This window comes from Sminthopsis crassicaudata, chromosome 3 (assembly GCF_048593235.1).
Source record: "Sminthopsis crassicaudata isolate SCR6 chromosome 3, ASM4859323v1, whole genome shotgun sequence".
Taxonomy (NCBI): Eukaryota; Metazoa; Chordata; class Mammalia; order Dasyuromorphia; family Dasyuridae; genus Sminthopsis; species Sminthopsis crassicaudata.
Window position 1 is genome coordinate 339,645,923 of NC_133619.1, and position 20,444 is coordinate 339,666,366.

Sequence of the window (20,444 nt, forward strand, 5' to 3'; positions counted from 1 at the left end):
CTAATAAGGGATTTAGAGCAAATGACCTCTAAAGTCCCTTTAAGCTCAAATTTATGATTCTACAGCCTGGAAGGCACTGAAAGGATGGCTCAATACTGGGTTGCCCTTGTTTAGAATTGTCTTATAGGACAATTAAGGACTGGCTCATGGGGACCAAAGGTAGTGTTGAGAAGAAAATGTCTGCTCACTCTAATAAAGGGGAAGCAATTTATACAACTATAATTATAAAGTAGAAGTTGAAGGGTAATATATTGGTAAGGAGACAGGTTTGTTAAGATTTCAATTTTTAAAAGCAGATTTTTTCCCCTCTATTAAATAAAAAAAAAAAAAGGAATGAGAATTGGAAACATATCTTATAGATCATTATGTAGGCTCCTTGCCCTGGGCCAATACACTGGGTGAATAATGAGACCTTTGAGATTGGATCTGATGAAGGAAAGATATGCTCTATTCTAGTATATTAGCATATCGATGGCCTCCTAGCCTAATATTCTGCTTTTGTTCCAAGAATTTTGCAGAAACAAAAGGGAGAGATGAAATTCATGTGACCTTATAGGAGAGCCTCAGATCTCTGCTAGTTAATGTGGAGAATTGAAACATGGATGGAGCTATTTATGCTTATAAGGAGCTTTCATGCTTGATGACCAGACACAGTATCTCTTAATGGCTACACAAAACAAGAAATGATACATCTGAAAAAAAATACAGAATCTGAGTCTATAGTTTTGAGCGTAGGTGACTGGAAGAAGGAAGGTAATAGGGATATTATATAGCACTTAGAAAACTCTGCACAAAATTCAGTAAATGCCATAGACTGACTTACAGCCAGTGAAAACTTTCATCTACCATCCCAGTTTGTGCTGTCTCCGGTCACATTATGTAGAAGTCACAGTCTTTGGACTGCAATATATAGGACAAAAATGCAATCAAAAGCCAATATAAGCAGGATCTAACAGATCATCTCAATACATTTATTCAACCATGTTTGCATTAACTATATTCCATGGTGATAAAAGAATTCATGAATGGGGTACTGATCTTGGAGGGAAAAAAAAAAACATCTATAAGAAAGGGATAGAGGCTAAAAATGGAGAAAGGCAAATAGCCTGAGTTTTGAAAAGTGGGAGAAGGTAGACTCTTCAAACTATGGCCTAGTAAGCTTAACTTTGATTTCTCACAAAATAACAGAATTGGAACCACCCTTTATTAAAGGGGTGGTTTGTGAGCATATAGAAAAAAAACAAAACAGGGATCTTTCTGAGCTAGTATGGGCTCATCATGAACAACAATGCCAGACTAATAAATATTATGTTCTTTCTTGACAAAGTGATAATGTTGGCAGATTAGGAAAATGTCTAAGATATACCTGGACTTCAGCAGTAATTTAACAAAGAATTCTTAAAATATTCTTGTGGATAGATGGAAAGATGTGTACTGCATCTGTATAGTTAGATGGATTTAAAACTGCTTCAGTATGTAGATACAACAAATGATGATCAGAAGATTGATCTTATGCTGGAGAAAGAGTCCAAGGAGTGTCCTAGGGATTAGTCTGTCTTTATTCCATCCACCATTTTTATAGAAGATTAAGATGAAACAATAATAGATGGGATGCTTAATGAATTTATTGCTCATACAAAGCTAGGTGGGATAGTTAACATGTTAGATGGAAGAACTATAATTGAGTTAGGGTGCACAATGGAATAGCAGAATGATAGAGATGAAAGGCTTGTTATGTTTTGTCATATTGATAGTACTGAGTTTTGGATGTCCCATTTTAGGAAGGACATTGACAATTGAAACATGTCCAGAGGAAGATTACCAGGGGGATAAAGATACTGGAAAATGAATATGATTAAAGGGTCTGGGAACACTCAGCCTAGAGTAGAATAGAGGTAGAGAGGGATACAATCACTTCCCCTTTAATTAGGAATGTATGGTACAGTGGAGAGAGTGTTGTGTTTGAATGGAGTTAGCAGACCTGAGTTTGAATCCTGGCTGTGTTGTTGACCGGGTATTTAACTTAGGATGCGTCGTTTAATTTCATTGGGTCTCAGTTCCCTCATCTTTAAAATAAGGGATTGTTTGAGATGATTTCTAAGCTCCTTTACAACTCTAAATCAATGATCCTAAACCTCCTTGACTGCCATATAGAAGAGAGATTAAACTAGTTTTAATTGGTCCCAGAGGGCAGAATTAGATATAATGGGTGGGAGTTAGAGTGACATAGATTTTGGCTTAATTCATGGGGAAAAAATCTTCCAATTAATGCTGCCTCAAAATGGAATGAGCTGTCTTGGGAGGTGGGGAGTTCCCTATCACTTGAAGTCCCTCTCCATGATATTTCCCTGAAGAAAATATTGTAGAAGGGATTCCTTCCAGACCATGGAGTGAAATGGATGAATGCAGAGGTCCTTTCCTGTTCTGTGATTGTGTTCTAGGATTTTAATGTTGGGCCTATGTTGTGCAATTCAATGGGTCCTATAGAGCCTGATGGTAGTTGTTACTGTTGTCGAGTTGTTTCAGTTGTATCCTACTCTTTGTGACCCCATTTGGAGTTTTCTTGGCAAAGACACTGGAGTGGTTAGTTCTTTCCTTCTTCAGCTCATTTTACAGATGAGGAAATTGAGATTAAACAGGGCTAAATGTCTGAGGCCAGATTTGAATTCAGGTCTTGATTCCAGGCCCAGCTAGCTGCTCTAACCTGATGGTAAGGGTCGCAAATCATTGCAAAGGAGTGGGAACTTTGATTTTCTGTAATAGAATAGCTTCTCTGTTAGAAAGTCTTTGTTTGGGCTAGACATGTGTGGCTGCCAGGCTGGATTTGGGTGACCTAGGATAGAGGGATTTCACTGGAGAGGTGAAGAATGACATTAGAAGAAAAGGACTTGTGTAAGAGGACTAAGCCAAGAGGATTAGAAGGCTATATATGATAGTATATGGATTCTGTTAGTTCTACTGACATTACTTTCCCTGTGGAATGTGTCTCTCTCAGAAACACACATAATTAGAAATGCATCTTATTGTTTCTAACAAACAGTACTTTTCTCATTGTTCTTCATTTCAACAGACAAGAGTGAATATAAGTGTCTGCCTGCAGCCAGTTCCTCAGAGTCTCCCTCTACTCCTGAATGAAAGACTATGTATATACAGCTTCAGGGATATGATCCTAAACAGTATAAAGTAGGGCAGCATTAATCATCCACTCAAATAGGCTCCATCTGTAGTAGGTAGACCTTGTGACTTTAGAGCACTATAGAGTCATAGATTTATAGATGACCTTAGAGGTCACTCACTCCAATCCTCTTATTTCACAGATAAGTAAACTGAGATAGAGAGAAGTTAAGTTATTTGACCACACAGAAAGATAAGTGTATGAGGCATTATTTGCACCTGAATCTTCTTGATTCATAGAATCAGGAAGATTTATTTTAGTCACTTATCTGAAGCTACTTTGAATTTCACTGAGTTATTGTTTGGATTTTAGTCAGAATCTATATTTATATTCCCAAGTCCTAAGATAAATCAAAAGAAACAGAATAAACTTGATTTCTCTTTGCTATTCTTATTTCACTTTTTTTTTAAATGAGAAGTTATGTTTGGAGTAAAGGGACAGGGCAAAGGGATGAGATGTAGAGTCTGGGAAAGGGAAACTGAATATGTTTGCTGTAGGCCAGTGCTTTTGGTACCTTTATGAATCTATCTGCAAGGAAACTTATCTTATGACAGAAATCTATACGAGAATGCTTTTATGAGAGTGTGAAAATGAGAAAGAAGCTCCAAAAGATCCAAAGACCCTTCTTCTCCCTTTGTCTCCCATTTCTCTGAACTCAATAGAAATGAGGAAGGATACCTACATGAAAGTGAATTTGGTGGTAGCAGGATCTACCAGGCCACTTCCCCAAGTGCTGTCCAATAGATGCCATCTTCCTTCCAAGTAAACAGCATTCCAGGCATGGTCATATTCCCCTGAAAAACTCTGGCCAGTTTGATAGCCATAGCCTTTGGAGTATCCGGCCACTGTCACACAATGCACCCCTGCAATCCTGTGGGGAAGGAGAGATTTAATGAGAAGCACCTCCTGTGCAGAAAGGCTGTCTCTCATCTACTCTGATGCTTTCAAGGGGATATAACCTGCAATGCCTGAGGTGTCAGGAGCAGCAGAAGATGCAAGATTGAAACAGACTGAGTTCTCCTCTAGCTGCTATATCATTATCTCATGCTTATTATTGCTATCATTCATTTCTCCAGGAAAGTTCCGTATCATTTTATATTTGGTTTTTCAATGATTTTTTAATATTTACATCAACATTTAATTTTATTTTTTGCCCAATTACATGGAAACAAAAATTTTTAACATTCTTAAAAATTTTTTTTGATTTCCAAATACTCTCCCTTCTTCCCTTCTCCCTTCTTGAGAAGGCAAGTAATTTGATAGAGATTATACATGTGCAGTCATGCAAAACACTTCCATTTTAGCCATGTTGCAAAAGAATTTGCAGACCAAAAAAATCCCCAAGAATAATAAAGTTTAAAAAAAGAATATTTCAATCTGCATTCAGACTTCATCAGTTCATTCTCTGGAGGCGGATAGCATTTTTCATCATGCATCCTTCAGAATTTTCAATGAGATTTTTCTGCTTTCTCTTTCTTTTACATGCCTTAGGTCACTATATATTTTTTACCCCTCTCTGAGCCTCCTTGTCTCTCCTTTCCTTTTGTTTTTATGTCTCTCACTGGTTTTCCACCTCTTTGTTCCTTCTTTTCTCTCCAATTCTCTCTGTTTAGCTTTGTGTTGGCTTTTGCCATATGTTGTAGTATAGATAACTGGTTACTAACAAGTTACTGCGTGTGATCTTAGCTTAGACAAAGTCATTGGAGGTCTCTAATTTTGTTTTCTCCTCTGCAGGATGAATGAATTAGACTTGATGGAATCTAGATTCTTTCTAGATCTGAGGTTCTATGTATATGCTGTCTCCTCACAGCTCTATGTTGATAATCCCAAGATCCTTTTCTCCTAGACATCACTGGTTGGGTTGACTGAGGGCATACAGCCCATGGTTTGCTATAGTGGAAAAAGCTCTGGAGTATATGTTAGAGATTCAGGATCTAGACCTGGCTCTGTTACTAACTAAATATATAATATTAGGGAAGTCAGAACTTTTTCATGTCTCAATTCTTTCACCTGCCAAATAGGGGTAAGTGGTACCTTTTCCTATTAGTCTTAACAATAAAGGTTCTTGTGTCATAATGCCATCTGGCTATCTGGCAAAGCCCAAGGACTCCATTACAGAATAATACTTTTAAATACATAAAATAACATACATTGCATACTAAGGAAATTAATTCTATTGAAATTTGTTTATCAATTTTTAAAGTTCACATGCCCTAGATTAAGAATCTATATAGATTGGAAGGTTATTATGAAGATCATATGGGATGCACTGCAAAAGAGTGGTAAATTAGAATTAAAAAGAGTTAGGTTTGAATCCACACCATATTGTTACCTATGTGATTCTGGAGAAATCTCTTCCTATTTCTGGACTTCAATTTCATCATTTGTTAAATTACATCACTGAATTAGACATTCCCTTCCAGCTAAGGTCCTTTCCAACTTTAAACCCTTTAATTATAAGCACAATGGTCTGGTATTTAGATTTGTGTGACACAGGATAAGATATCTAAATTTTTTAACCCATAGCTTCTCTGCCTAAAATGGGGGTGGTAATATTTGTCCAAAGTAATTACCTAATAATAAAAATAGCTAATTCATAGAGTACTTTAAGGTTTGAAAAGCACTTTATATGCATTCTTTCATTTAATCATCACCTCAACCTTGATAATTAGTTGCTGTTATTAATCTTGTTTTATAGATGAGGAAACTGAGGTTCTGATTAGCTAAATGACCTGGACAGAATCATGTGACTAAAAATGTTGGAAGTGAGATTTAAATCCAAGTCTCTTTCTGATTTCAAGTTCATCTATCCCACTATATCATGTGGTTATAAGGACCAAATAAGATAATGGATGTAAAGTACTTTATAAATCTTAAAGCTCCAGATAACTGTTTGCTACAATTATCATCAAATAATAGAATGTAACTAAAGTACTTTGAAACTGTAATAATAAATACAAGGAATTAGGGTTTTCTTAAATTTGTGGTTTTCTGATGATAGAAAGTCCAGATCTGGGAGTCTGCTGCCTCTCTAGATGCAAACTTTGGTTCAAGAAAAATTAGTAGCAAATATGCTAAAAGGCAACCTTTGTATCTTTGTCTTTTCTCTCTCTCTCTTCTTTTCTCTCTCTCCTTTTCTCCCTCCTTTTCTTTCTTTATCCCTCCTTCCTTCCTTTCTCCCTCTCTCCTTCCTTCCTTTCTCCCTCTCTCCTTCCTTCCTTTCTCCCTCTCTCCTTCCTTCCTTCCTTCCTTCCTTCCTTCCTTCCTTCCTTCCTTCCTTCCTTCCTTCCTTCCTTCCTTCCTTCCTTCCTTCCTTCCTTTCTTTCTTTCTTTCTTTCTTTCTTTCTTTCTTTCTTTCTTTCTTTCTTTCTTTCTTTCTTTCTTTCTTTCTTTCTTTCTTTCTTTCTTTCTTTCTTTCTTTCTTTCTTTCTTCCTTCCTTCCTTCCTTCCTTCCTTCCTTCCTTCCTTCCTTCCTTCCTTCCTTCCTTCCTTCCTTCCTTCCTCCCTTTCTTCTCCATTTCTCTCTCCATCTCTCTTTTCCTCTCTCTCTCCTCCTTTTTGATCAATTCTCTTCTCTCTGTGTCTCTCTTCTGTCTTCTTCTTTTTCTTCTTCTGTCTTCTTTTTTTCTTCTTCCTTTTTCTTTCCTTCTTCTTCCTCATCTCTTTCTATCTCTCTCTCTGTGTTTTTTTCTCTCTCTCTCTGACTTTCTCTCTGTCTCTTTCACCCCACAGAGAATCAGAGCTATAGAACTAGGTAACTAAATGGACAAAGTTAGAGAAGCTGCATAAAATAGGAACTGTCCAGTCTATGCGTTTTGATGTTACTTTTAATATGTTTGTCCTTTTGCATAACACTGTTCCATTAGCTCACACAATTTAAATTCATTCATTTCAAATATCTAGATTAGGAAAAAGGAGAAAAGTTAATTACTTATGAATTATGGGCAAGTCTACTTGCCTTGGGAAATAAATTTTGGTCTTAAGTTTCTTAAGTTTTGGTCTGATAAACAAACCCTAAGCTGATGAATATAATGGCTTAAAATGTTATCATTTTTAAGGCAAAGTCATGCCTCGTTCCTTTCATTTGTACTTGCATAAGGATACCCTTCTATAGGTGAACATATTGTAGAATATAAGCTCACCAACTTTTTAATATTTGTAATCCTGGTGGCTAGTACAGTGTCAGGTATACTGTAATGGATCTATGCTCTCATAAATTTGGATGTTCTTTCCAATGCCTGATCATTTTATGAAATTATTGTCCAGGTCTTGTTATGAATTCATCAAAAAGTATTCAATATTATGTCCCTTCTAGAAATATTGTGTTCTTAACAGTTCCAGAGGCAGAGACAAAATGGCAGAGGAAAGCCAGAAAGCTGCTTGAGCTCTCCCAGTTTCCCTTGAAAACCACATGAAAACAGAGTCTGAACAGAGTCTGAAACAAAACCACTCTCCAGCTCAAGATAGATTAGAAGAACTTCAAGATAGGTCACTTTCACTAGGATGAAAGGGATGTTCAGCCCAGCTTAGAGGAAGTCTAGGGAAGAGAGTGAGAGGGTCTTAAACAGCAGATTCAGTAATGAGACTCTTGGTTCTGGTTCAGTAGTACAGCAGATCAGTGGGGCTTTCAGTAGTATAGCAGATCAGTGGGGCAAGCCCCAGTATTAGCGTGAAAGGCAAATTCAGGGAAATTAGGCTGTTTCCTGGAGAGGGTAGATAAAGCTATCAGACCCATTTTCCTCCGCAACATTTTATAAATAACTTTATATTCCTTACTAGTGTGTTTTCAGCTTCCATTTCTCTCAAATGTTTGCTGAGTAAGACAGTTTCTTGGTTCCTTTGTCTTCATTATAGAAACTGTTTTACATTATAATTTTCCCCCAGAAATAGTGATGATCAAAGTCAATATCTTTGTATCTTTCTATTTCCTAGTGTTTTTTTTTGGCATCAGTGGTTTGTTCAAATAGGTCAGGCTGAAGTTATTGCAATTTTTTAGTGTTATCTCATTTTTAACTTTTCTTTTAATTTTATGCCAATTTAGACTTTTACCATAGCTTTTACCATAGAATACAGCAAACAACAGTTTTGATATGGATCCTTCTCCACTCCCATAAGCAGCCTAATCTTTTTTTGTTTGTTTTGTTTATTCCAATGTAATCATTTTCATTTGTTGTGCTATTGTTCAGTGTTTACTCTTGTCCAGTGTTTTTTTACTTTATTCTTTATGGAAGAATTCTTGATACAAAGACATGAGACTTTTGAATAATCTATAAACATTTGACTCCTTGTTTATGAAACCTTAACCAGTGTACACCACTGCATTAAACTCAGTAACTATCAAAGTACAGATTTGCTTTAGTTTGGTATATCTTGTCAAATTCTTCATAGAATTTTTCTGTTCTACTCCCCCATCTTTCACAGCAGATAATGCATAAATTGCAAATGCCATCATGACTATATTTTTTGCTTATATTCATAATGAGCACTGAAGCTATTGGGCTAAGTATATCATGAAGTGATGATTTTCTTCTCCCCTAGAGTCCAAGAAGGAACCAAGTTGGTCAATATCTTTGCTTGTCTCTCTAAAGAGACTTTGAGAACCATTCTTCTAGTTAGTCAAAATTTCTTTTGCCTTCTTACTTAATTTATAGCAAGAATTATAAGGTTAATATGAATTTTATTTTTGTCTAGTAATATGTCTATTTGTTGGTCTCAGAAAGATCTCACATTTAGAGTACCAGCAGTTAATGTTTATAAACTGTCCAAAAACAATGTGATTTTCAAAATCACCCTTACCCCCTCCTTCTGTGTTTCTGCTACAGTCACTGTGGAAATGTAAGGAGGTCACTCAAAATTGAGGGCAATCTTTTTTTTTTCATGGCCAAATCATTCATTGCCAAATGCTTACTTAGTCTCCTCATGATTAGACTCTGTATTTATCTATTCTGGTCCTCAGAAAGCAAACACAGTCTGTTAAGAGCATACTTAAAGCCTTTCCAAAATGATATAATCAATCTGCCAGTATCTGTCTTTGAGAATCCATGGTCACATCAAGGCCCGAGTGAAGCATTAGAATCAAACTTATGAGAGAATATCCCCATATCAACAGAGTACAATAACATGGATGATGCAAATTCATTTAGTTAACAGCATTTTATTAAGCTCTTATGACATGACAAAGCAATGGATATTATCAAGGCTGGGGTTCTCTTTCCTCATCAAAGTGTCTACTAAATGCCAAAATGTACAACAAAGAGTCTGAGTACAGAAAGGGTTACTTTCTTCATGGCCTGGATAGCAATCAGTTTAAGATATAGTGTAAAAATTGTGGCTGGCATTTTCTGTATTTGAAAATTGCATCCTTTTAATGTTTCTGTACACTGGGAACTTTGAGCCTTTGTTGACACATATGATTTAAATAACATGAGATTTTCAGAAATAGTAGAACAGAAAAAGGATTGTACATGGAATTGTGAATTTCTATTATGCACAACTCACTTTTCTTTTTAAATAGTTAAAAAATTCAACATATAACTTTAAAACCATCCTGATTATCATGATTCTTTCTTGGATGTCCATTCTTCTCTTTTAAACATTTTTACAGCATTTTACTTTTCCCTATTACATGTAAATACAATCTTCAACATTGATTTTTTTTGAAAGATTTTGAGTTTCTAAATTTTCTTCTCCTCTCCCCTCCCACTTCCCCAAGATGGAAAGCAGTATGATATAGACTATCCAACTTTCATTCTTTTCTACAATTAAAAATGCTTCAGCAGCCTTTTTTATTTTTATTTTTTAACTACCATATTCCTAGTCTCTCTTTCTCTCCTATCCCTCTACATATGATTTGAAATAATTATATGCCCAAAAGAAACCTAGAATTTTAGGGGTAATGAAAACATATGCATTTTCACAAAACCATGTTAAAAACTGGCCTTTTACCACCTCCATCATATTGCAAACTAGGTCTATTTTATCTACTCTTAGTTCTGTCTCTCTTGGGGAACTTCAGACCTAGACACGTTGCCCAGTCATTAATCAGGAAGTATTTAGGTGAAGACCTCATTCTAGTGAAATTAGAAGCCTTGGAAGGCAGGCTTGGGATGGGCTGTCTGGTGTCCAGCCACGCTGTCAAATATTTGAACTCTGAAAGTAGATGCCATCAACACAATTCATCTCTGTCCCCCTAAGTTTGGATGTTATTTCCAACTCCAATTTGTTTTGTAGTAAGATAAGCCATGCCCAATTGCAATAACTTAGCAGTTTCCTGGCTCATCTGATTCTGACAAGTTTTTCAGATTGTAGCTTTATCTCTTCTCTTGGTTTCAATCAAGTCATCACCAAGCCCTCTAATTATGAGCCACCATGTCATCTGACTGCTCCTGCCATGGAGGATGCCCTGCTGTGGAACTGCAATCAGTAGCACCTGCAGACTTGCCCCACCCATCAGCTCCAGCTCATACTGGGCAGAGAGCATGAAAGAGCATTTTGTGCTTATCTTCAGGACACAGTAAATGATGACATCAAGAAATCATTTTCCTTTCTGATTATGTTTTGCTTAAGTGAATATATGCCTCTAATAAACGTGAATATCACTTTATTCCTCTACTAGCCCAATCACCATGATGTGGAGGTGACTTTGAGTTCCTGAATGACATGGATGTGGGAGCAAAAACACTGCAAGAGATGGAAAAGTTTCAAGTCCAAGTCTAAGAAGGTTCTGAGGGCTAATCTCCAAGGGTTATCTCTTTAGTTAATAACAATATTTGACAATAGTAATGATAGAAATAAGAACTAGATCTGTAACTTCATTGGGATAGGGGAAATGCTAGATGATGAAATGATCTACCAATTCATGCTAGCACTTTCTTTGCAAACTATATCTTAGAGAGTCCTTGAGGCATGAAGAAGTAAAATAACTTACTCATCATCTCACAGCTAGTATAAGAGAGAGGGCTTGCACCCAGTTCTTCCTGATTCCGAGGCTGGCTTTGTCTATCTATTTATCCTTATCTGTTTGGCTCTCTAAACTGGCCATGATAAAATCATCACCATCCTCACCACCACCACCACTACCACCATCATCCTATGAAATCAGCATAGATTAGTAAATTTGTCTCAGAGCACATCACTGAACTGTTCAGTGCCCTAGCCAATTCGTAAAGCTGAGATTCTAATCTGCAAAACAGTTGCTGATTTCCATTGGGAGAGAGAAGGAGTTTCCCCCCTGAGAATTTACTACACCAGTGAAATTATAGGTCTGAGCCAACTTACATTTATATACCTCTCACAGGTTTAAAAAGTGTCTTCCTTATAATAACTTTTTGAAGTATGAAGTTAAAATATTGTTATTTTTCAATTAAGGAAACCAAGGCCCAATGAAATCACTAGCCCAAAGTCATAGTGAGTGACAGAGCTATCATTCAAAATTAATCTTTTGATTCAAGATATAGTGCTCTTTCCTTTATACCAATCACTTTTAATCAATGTCATAATCACCTGGGGATATTAATGTCCATGTTCTTTGTGCCAACTATTTTTTTTCCTCTCTGGAGGGCCATAGTCAGTGTCACCTCAAAGAATCAGTTTTTCCAAGAGGATGGGAACAAGAAAAGAGAATGATGAGATTGCAGATTTAGAACTGAGAAGAACCTTAGAGATTGTGAATCCAATCTCTCCGTTTTTGGTTGTGGTTGAGTCATTTTTAGTCATGTCTAACTCTTCATAACTCCTTTTGGGTTTCCTTGGCAAAGTTACTGCAGTGGTTTGCCATTTCCTTCTCCAGATATTTTACAGATGGGGAAACGGAGGCAAATAGGGTTAACTGACTTTTCCAGGGTCACACAGCTTGTGAGGGACTGAGGCCAGATTTGAACTTATAAAGATTCCTTCCTGATTTGAGAACTGGTATTCTAATCATCCTATCACTTAGTCACCTTCTCCCACTACTCCTGCCTTTTACAGATGAAGAAACTGAGGCACAAAGAGGTTAAATACCTTGCCCAACATGACTTCTTAGAGTCTAGTTGAGTCCACGCAATTCTCTACAGATAAAAGGAAGAGAGAACAAAATATTTTGTGAGTATGAAGATTATAGTGGCACATGAGTGACATGAAAGAGTCATACCTGACTCCTCCCTGACTCTTGTGCTGCAAACATTCAGCTCCCCTGTTACTGCTGGCTATAGAATGATTATGGACTTAATTCAAAATTACCAGCATCCTTTCTGATTAGTCCTCCATCATGAACTCTAGAAATTCTCTACCCCACTGAAAGGTGATGGGAATAGCCATTTATATGGTGCCTTCCATGTTCCAAGGACTGTACTAACCACTTTTTTTTAAACCAATATTTTCTCATTTGATTCTCACAACAACTCTATGAGTAGGGCTATTGTTATCCTCTTTTTATAGTTAAGGGAACTGAGGTAGACAGTGGCTAAGAAGCTTACCCAGGGTCACATAGCTGGTAGGGATCTGAGATCAGGTTTGAATTCAGGTTCCTCTGACTTTATCCAATGTACCACCTAGCTGCCTATTCTACTGTATTCAATTGCTGTCCAATTCCATGCACTGTCCAATTACAGCCAAATATTCTAGTACCCTATTTTGAGGCTGCTGACATTCAGGGTAGTGCTTTCTTTTTAGTCACAGAAGTTTCCTCACTTACTCCATAAGGACACAACAGATGGAAGTCTAAGAAAGCATCCAGGAAGTATGCTGAGAGACAGGGAATACCATCCTGGCATTTAAAAATTCTTATACACAATCCACAAATTAGAAAACTAAGTAGGATAGTAAGTCTAGAGTTAAAAAGGATTTCAGAGATCAAATGGTTCAATATCTTCATTTTATAGATAAGGAAACTGAAGTAAGAAAATTAAATGACTTACTCATAAAGTCAATAAGTGTCCAGGCAATATTAGAAATATTAGAGTTAGTACACTGTCATATTGTCTCCGGAGAATTACAACTGTTTTTTTAGGCCACAGTCAGACATCTCATCATTATTTCAAACCCTCTTACATAAAATCAAACTCAAACCTTTACCCAAATCAATTCTACCTCCTGGCTTCCTTGTTTCTATTGAGAGTACTGCCATCAATCCTGTTTTGAATCCTCAGGTCAGTTTTGATTTCTGCACATATCAACTTCAAATATGATGTTGAATGATGGTAGCAGAATTAAGAATAATGATGGTAAATAACCAATTTCAACACCAAGATGAGCTTGCCCATCAAGGCAAGTGAATCTAAGATGATATCTCTGCTCAGGGGCCACTTGGTCTCAAGGAAGGAAGGTGAAACTATATTTATTTTTCTCATGGAAGGATTAAGAGATTTCCAGGCACATAGGAATAACAGAGCTCACACTTGCTTTGGCAGCAACAGCTGGCCCAGATTCTGTCTGAATTTACAATTCCACTGAGCAGCATGAAGTTAGGTTGTATCTGAGAGTGGAAGAAAGCAGTCAGTATCTATTGGGAGTTAGTTCCAGATGATAAATTCAGATTGTGTTAATCAGGATGGCTGAAAACAAAAGAACCAGGACAGGAGATGTCCAGGGACAACTGGGAGCCTCCATAGTGAGATGGTGAGAAGATGATGGAGTCAAGTAACAGAAACATCTTATCAAAGAAATCAGTATTCTGAGTGTGAGAGAGATTGTAGTGTAATGGAATGTAATGGACTGTGGAATTAGGTGTTTGGTCTGGGTTCTGATGCTATGTGAGACCTTGGGCAAGGAATTTTACTTTTGTGGATCTCAGTTTCTTTATCTGTAAAATGAGTGGGGTGTGGGCCAAGTGTTTTCTAAAGTCTCTTGTGACCTTTACATCCTGTGATATCACAAGGGAGAAGCTTGAAGAGTCATGTGGTGGATATATAATGCACTGTTCTTTTTCCATCTTAATAAGGATGGCAGAAATGGCCTGTGTTGCTTGAACATTACCTTCCCATATTCTGTTTTAGTCTCTCCTTCGACCTCACAATACAGTTATCCTTTCCCCATCATAACTTTCCCCATTGTAGTTTTAATATCATGCAGGTCTGCATAAGAAATTAAGTGGGAATTTTGGGGGGAGTTTTGTGGAAGTTTCAGACAACATGTAAAGGTCAGTAGATGACCTATGGGCCTATGACCAAATAATTAACCCAGATTTTACAATAGGGTACTGTAAACACCCCCTAAAAGAAAAATAGAAAAAAAATTCAAATTTCTTCTCTGATACAGAGAATGTGAATTTGGTGTAAAATGGTGGGAAACAACCACAATGTGGAATAGATGATTATATTTTCTACATCACAAGAATAAATGCTTGTATTAGGAATAAAGAGTTTATTAGAAGGGTTTTTCCCCCCTTCCTTCACAGTCAGTGATGTAAGAAGACTGCTTGAATAACTAACAGTCTTACCTTTGGCTTATACTTGGTTTCTTCAAGAATCCAGGGCTTTATGAGTGTGGTTATTCTTTCTATTAAAACAAACTGATGCCTCTCTATGCCTTAGTAAACAGTTTTTTTATAAATGATGATTGAAAATATTTATCACTTAGTGGCCAATCCATTAGTAATAACTTCATCAAATTCAGCTATCTGGTCCCGGGAAGAGAGACACACTACTGTTTTTGGGATTTTACACATATCTTGATAGAGTCTTTCAGAACTTTGGTTCCATTGGAGATTTCAGGAACCCAGGGTTACCTCCTGACAATGATGAAATATTAGAGTTTGACTTTAGACAAGCAACAAGCATGTATTAAGTAGCAGCCACTGTGCTAAGCACGGGGGATACACAGAAAGATAAAAGACAGTTCTTGCTCTCAAGGAACTCACCATCCAACAGAAGAGATCGCATTGTTAGGTTGTTTTAATATAAGTGCAGTGTCCAGATGAAAAGAAGCAATAATCCCACAGAACAATTGGGAAAGATCACATCTGGAGTACTGTGTTTCATTTTGGAATTATCCAGAGGGAAGAAATTGAGATGACAAGATGTTTGAATATTATGTTATATGAGGAAAGGAAGAAGGAATGATGAAGATTTAGCCTAGAGAAGATGCAACAATAATTATAACACTATAATAATGATATCTAGAAAGTATATAGTATTTTAAGGTTTATAAAGCACTTTACACAAATCATCTTACCTAATTCTCACAACAATCCTTTCAGGTCGATGCTATCATTATCCTCATTGAGTTTGAGAAAGATTAATTGACTTGTCTAGTATCACACAGCTAGCATTTCTTTGAGGCACGATTTAAACTCAGGTTTTCCCAGTTACAAGTCTAGTACTCTAGCTATTGTGTCACCTAGCCGGCTCCAAGATTATAATTTGCAGAGCTCTTGCTGATCTATATTGGTAGTGGGAATTTTTTCAAAAGCAATTTCCTATATCAACAAGATCTTAGATATAGCATAAAAATAGAATAGATGTTTCTGTGATATGGTGAGCTATCAATCACCAGAAGTGATAGATTACAAAGCAGTTACTTACAGTTATGGTGCAGGGACAAAGTTGCAGTAGATGCTCTTTCATGTTCCATATTACTTAAAAGTTCTAGTTTGGAACATTTGGTTTATAATGTTTTATGATAAAAACTAGATTCAAGAAATCTTCACTCCAAATATTATTCATAGTAGCATAATGGCTTTTATTCCATTAAAGTCTTACTATAAAATCTAATTGTGGAGACATGGAGAAAATCTTGGGTTCTGGAAACCTAAGTCCAAAGAACCCCTTTTCTGCTAAATTCCATTAAAGTGGGAAAGTATGAGCTCAACAATGGATGATGTATTTGGTGTCTGAGAACCAAGCTAATTCACTTCAGAATCAGAAGGTTGGCTACAAGTGATGGATTTTTTTTCAGATACAGTAACTTATAGAGACAGTTTATTAAAGATATAAAGGAAGGGACTGTGATCTGCATTATTGGAAGTATTACATCAAATAATACATCACATACTTTTGATATTCTAAAGCATTATTTTTGCTATTAAGATCATTAGTCATGACAGCACAGCCATAAGGTAATCTCATCTCAGAAGATGCATATATTTAGGGTTACTGTTATAGGTTAGTCACTGAGTTGATGGCTCACTTAACCAATTCTACAATCTAAAAGTCACCATTTTATAGGATTATAGGATCAAATATATAAATTTTTTGAAGGGATCTTGGAGACCATCTAGTGTAATTCTTTCATTTTACATGTGAAGAAATGGAAACCCAAGGAGGTTATGATCTGTCCAAGGAGTGTCATGGGTAGGATTGAACCTACCTCCTTGACTTCACTTCAGTGACCTTTCCACTGTCCCTTCCTGCCTTCCTAATCTTGCCTTCGTGTTATAGCCATACCCTTGAAGAAGCTGAACAGCTCATGAGACTTCAAGAGAGAAATTATATGACAAATGTTTTGGTTTTGAGTTTCTGGAATATTAATAGAGAACAATGTTTGATTGATGTAGGTCACTGGTTCACAAGTGGAAAATTAAAAAGAAATTCTCTAGCACTTTGACTGTGGTTGACTAAAAGCAATCATGAAACACATTAACTGTTCAATATCTGATTTATAAACATGAAGGGGCACTTCAGAAATAATTAGCTGGCTTAACCACTTAGTGTAAAATGTTAACTTTAGAAACTAATAATTGCTCACATTTATTTAGTGAAAACATGTCTGCGCTCACATTGTACTTCATAACCACTCTAGGAGTTAGGGAAGAAAGTTGTAAACAGTGCTTAGGTGACCCCCAATTGTTCTGTCACTGGCTGTCTCTCCTTCTCTGGGTATTTTTGTATAATGACCCTGGTGATAGCCTCCTCACTCTGCTAAATGGAGAAGCCCCAGGAAATTCCAAAACCCCTGAGACACCTTGTCAGAGTAAGACCGGTGATAGTGGCCAAAGTTTCATACCTGTAGGAGGGAAGTCTGAATATCAATTAAATGCCAATTCCCCAATAGTCTTCCCCTGATCCTACGATGAATCAGCATCACTTAAAAGTCCAAGCTTCTTGCTCCCTTCCCTTAATGTCTGATCCTTCTAGACCCAGACAAGAACCCTCTTCCATACGATCAGATTTTGCTGGTGGGAGTATCTCATTCCATCCAGGGCCCCATTAGGGTTTCCAATTCCAGTCAGGCCTGAGCCAGTGAACCTGACTTGCCTCTATCATCCTCCTTGATTGCTCATCATTTGTAAATGTACCCTCAATAAAACTAGCTTATTTTACTGTCTTGTGTGCACCATGTTTCCTTATACTGATCCTTTGTATTTTGAACATTTCTCAATATAGACCAAGATAATTTGCACATGCTGATGATCTTACCTACTTCAATGGTTTTCACAATTATCTATTCACTACCGTCTAAACACAGATTAGATATAAACGTGTGACTGAGTTTTATATCTAATTTTAATTAAATAGGCATTAATGAAGCATTTAGTATGTGTCAGGGTCTTACAGGTATAAGGCATAAGAAGGTAAAAATGAAATAGTCTTTGCCCTCAAAGAACTTACATTATACTCCATCCTCAACTTTCCCCCCCAAGGCTTTGGTCCTATATTTCTAAGTGCTTGCTGGATATCAGCATCTACATATTCTGTAAGAATTCCTCCCACTAAGTTTTTTATTTCTGCAGATGGCACTACTGAGTCAATATTTGCAAAGCAATATATATATATATATATATATATATATATATATATAGAAATTTGAGATTATAACAACTCTACAAGCTACATACCACAGGTGGTAATATTCTTTTTTAAGATAAGAAAAATGAGACTCAAAAATTAACTTGCTCATGGTCACACAGCTAGTGAGCATCAAATGTGAAGTCTGACCCAAGGTCTTTTTGACTCTACGTCCATACTCCTATGCCGTGCTCCTAGTTAACCATATGACCTTCCCCTGCGTTCCCCATTTTCAATCAGTTGCCAAGTCTTGATTATTTAACTTTCAAAACATTTAATATTTGTTTTCTCCTTTTGATTTATATAGCCACCATATCACCTCTAATTTGGATTATGCTAATAGACTCCTACTTGGTCCCCATCTTTATAGCTTCTCTCCTCTCTAACCCATAGTCTACAGAGCTACCAAAATAAACTTTGAGTCAGAAAACTTTACTGCTACATGATATAATAGATGGAGTGCCAGATCGGGAATCAGGGCCTCTTGAGTTCAAATCTGATCTCAGACACATACTAGTTGTGACCCTGAGCAAGTCATTTACCCTTATTTGCCTCAGTTTCCCATCTGTAAAAATGAGATGGAGAAGGAAATGGCAAATAGTTCCAGTATCTTTGTCAAGAAAACCCCCAAATAGGGTCACTAATAATAGGACATGATTGAATGACTATATAACAAGAACAAAGATAAACATATACATACATATAACATATATGTATGGGTACACATATACACATGTGTATATTGGTATATATATATGTGTATACATACATATACATATATCTCTCTAAAATGATAACCATAATGATATTTATCAGGACTTGTTAAACTTTTTCCACTTGTGATCTTTTTTCCTGAGAAATTTTTTATGTGACTCCATCTTAAATCTGAGTTGAGATATTTCCGGCATTATTTGTGCATGTGTAGTGCAAAGTGCACATGTATGTTCAGAACCAAGGTTACAGTGAAGTTACCTGATACAACACAGACAAGCACTGCCAGAAATACCTTGGATTCATTATACATTTGATTTTGAATTAATTTTGGGTTATTGCATTCAGAAACCTTTTGCTATTGCCAATTTTTTATGATCTCCACATTCAATTATGTGACTCCATATGGGACCATGACCCACAGTTTAAAAAGCTTTGAGATATATAATGATAACTATATTTTATCTATAAATATATTAACTAACATTTGGCTCTATCTACATAGCACTCACTGTGTGCCAGGCTTTTGCTGAGAAGTTGATACTATTATTATATTTATTTTACAGATGAGAAAACCAAGATAAACAGAAGTTAAATGACCTGCTCAGAGCTATACAGCTAAGTGTCTTTGGCTGGATTTGAACCCAAATCTTCCTGGTTTCAGGCCCAGTTGCTCTATCCACTGCATTATCAAGCTGTATATATGCATATGTGTGTAGTATGGTGTAAGTATGTGTGTGTCTCTATTCCAAAGAAATCAGAGTTCTGATTAATCAATCAATCAATCAATATATAGAATTTATCTCATTGTCACATGAGATAAATGAGATAAATAAATCTATATCCCCAATCCATACACATATACACATACTCAGATTGTAGTCAGTTCAGTCATGCCCAATTCTTAGTGACTACATTTAAGTTTTTCTTGCCAAAAATATTGGATATATTAATGTCCAGTGTGCCATTCTACCTACTGATTGCTTATTGATTCAAGGATAAAATAAAAATTCCTCAGCCTGGTATGTTTTATTGTTTCATTTTTTAGTCATGTTCCATTCTTCATGACCCCATTTGGGATTTTCTTAGCAGAAATACTGAAATGATTTGTCATTTCCTTCTCCAGCTCATTTTACAGATGAGGAAAATGAGGAAAAGTTTTATGACTTGCCTAGGGTCATACAGTTAGGAAAATCCCTCTAAAATCTGATTCCAGCCAGCTTCTGTAGCCAACTAAGTTCCAATTAGTGAGAATACTATTGGTAGTGTTATTTGAAGTATAATTATCTTAAAATATGGTAAATGGTTCCAGCCCAATGAAATTATGCAATGAAAATGTGAATAATGTGGCCACTTCACAATATTCATTATTCATATTAATTGGAACTAAGCTATATTTTACATTACTTCCTTTTATACACACTACATTCCAGGCAAACTATACTATATTAATTCACCAAACTTAATACTTTATCGCTTGCCTCAGTGAATTTTTTTTTTTTTTTTTTTACAATTTTTCCACTCCTCTCTCCCTGATGGATTTTGAATTTACTCAATTCTTCATCTTCTTTCAAGGTTCAGACTAGGCATTTTTGCCTCTATGAATTTTTCTTTCATTTTCTTTCATCTTTCTATCTTACTGGGAAGAAGTCCATTAAATAAATCAGCAGAGAAGGGAGGAGTTCTCTTGTTCCTCAAGTTTTCTTATATTTACTTCTCTGTATATGTGAAAAATACCTTCTGGAGAATGTAAACACCCCAAGGGGAGGAACTACTTCATATTAGTCTTTGTATCCCCAGTACTAAGCATAGTGTCTGACAAATAGTGGCCAGTTAATTTAATTGTTGAATTGAAT

The 20,444-nt window shown here is 36.3% G+C and overlaps 1 protein-coding gene across 1 annotated transcript in view; it reads right to left on the reverse strand.

The window, feature by feature from the left end:
- Positions 1-20,444, reverse strand: part of KY (kyphoscoliosis peptidase) — a 100,396-nt gene that overhangs the window by 21,295 nt on the left and 58,657 nt on the right. Inside the window, exon 9 of the mRNA XM_074302115.1 lies at positions 3,858-4,046. Coding sequence (XP_074158216.1) covers positions 3,858-4,046 — 189 coding nt within the window. The remainder of the gene's footprint in view (positions 1-3,857; positions 4,047-20,444) is intronic.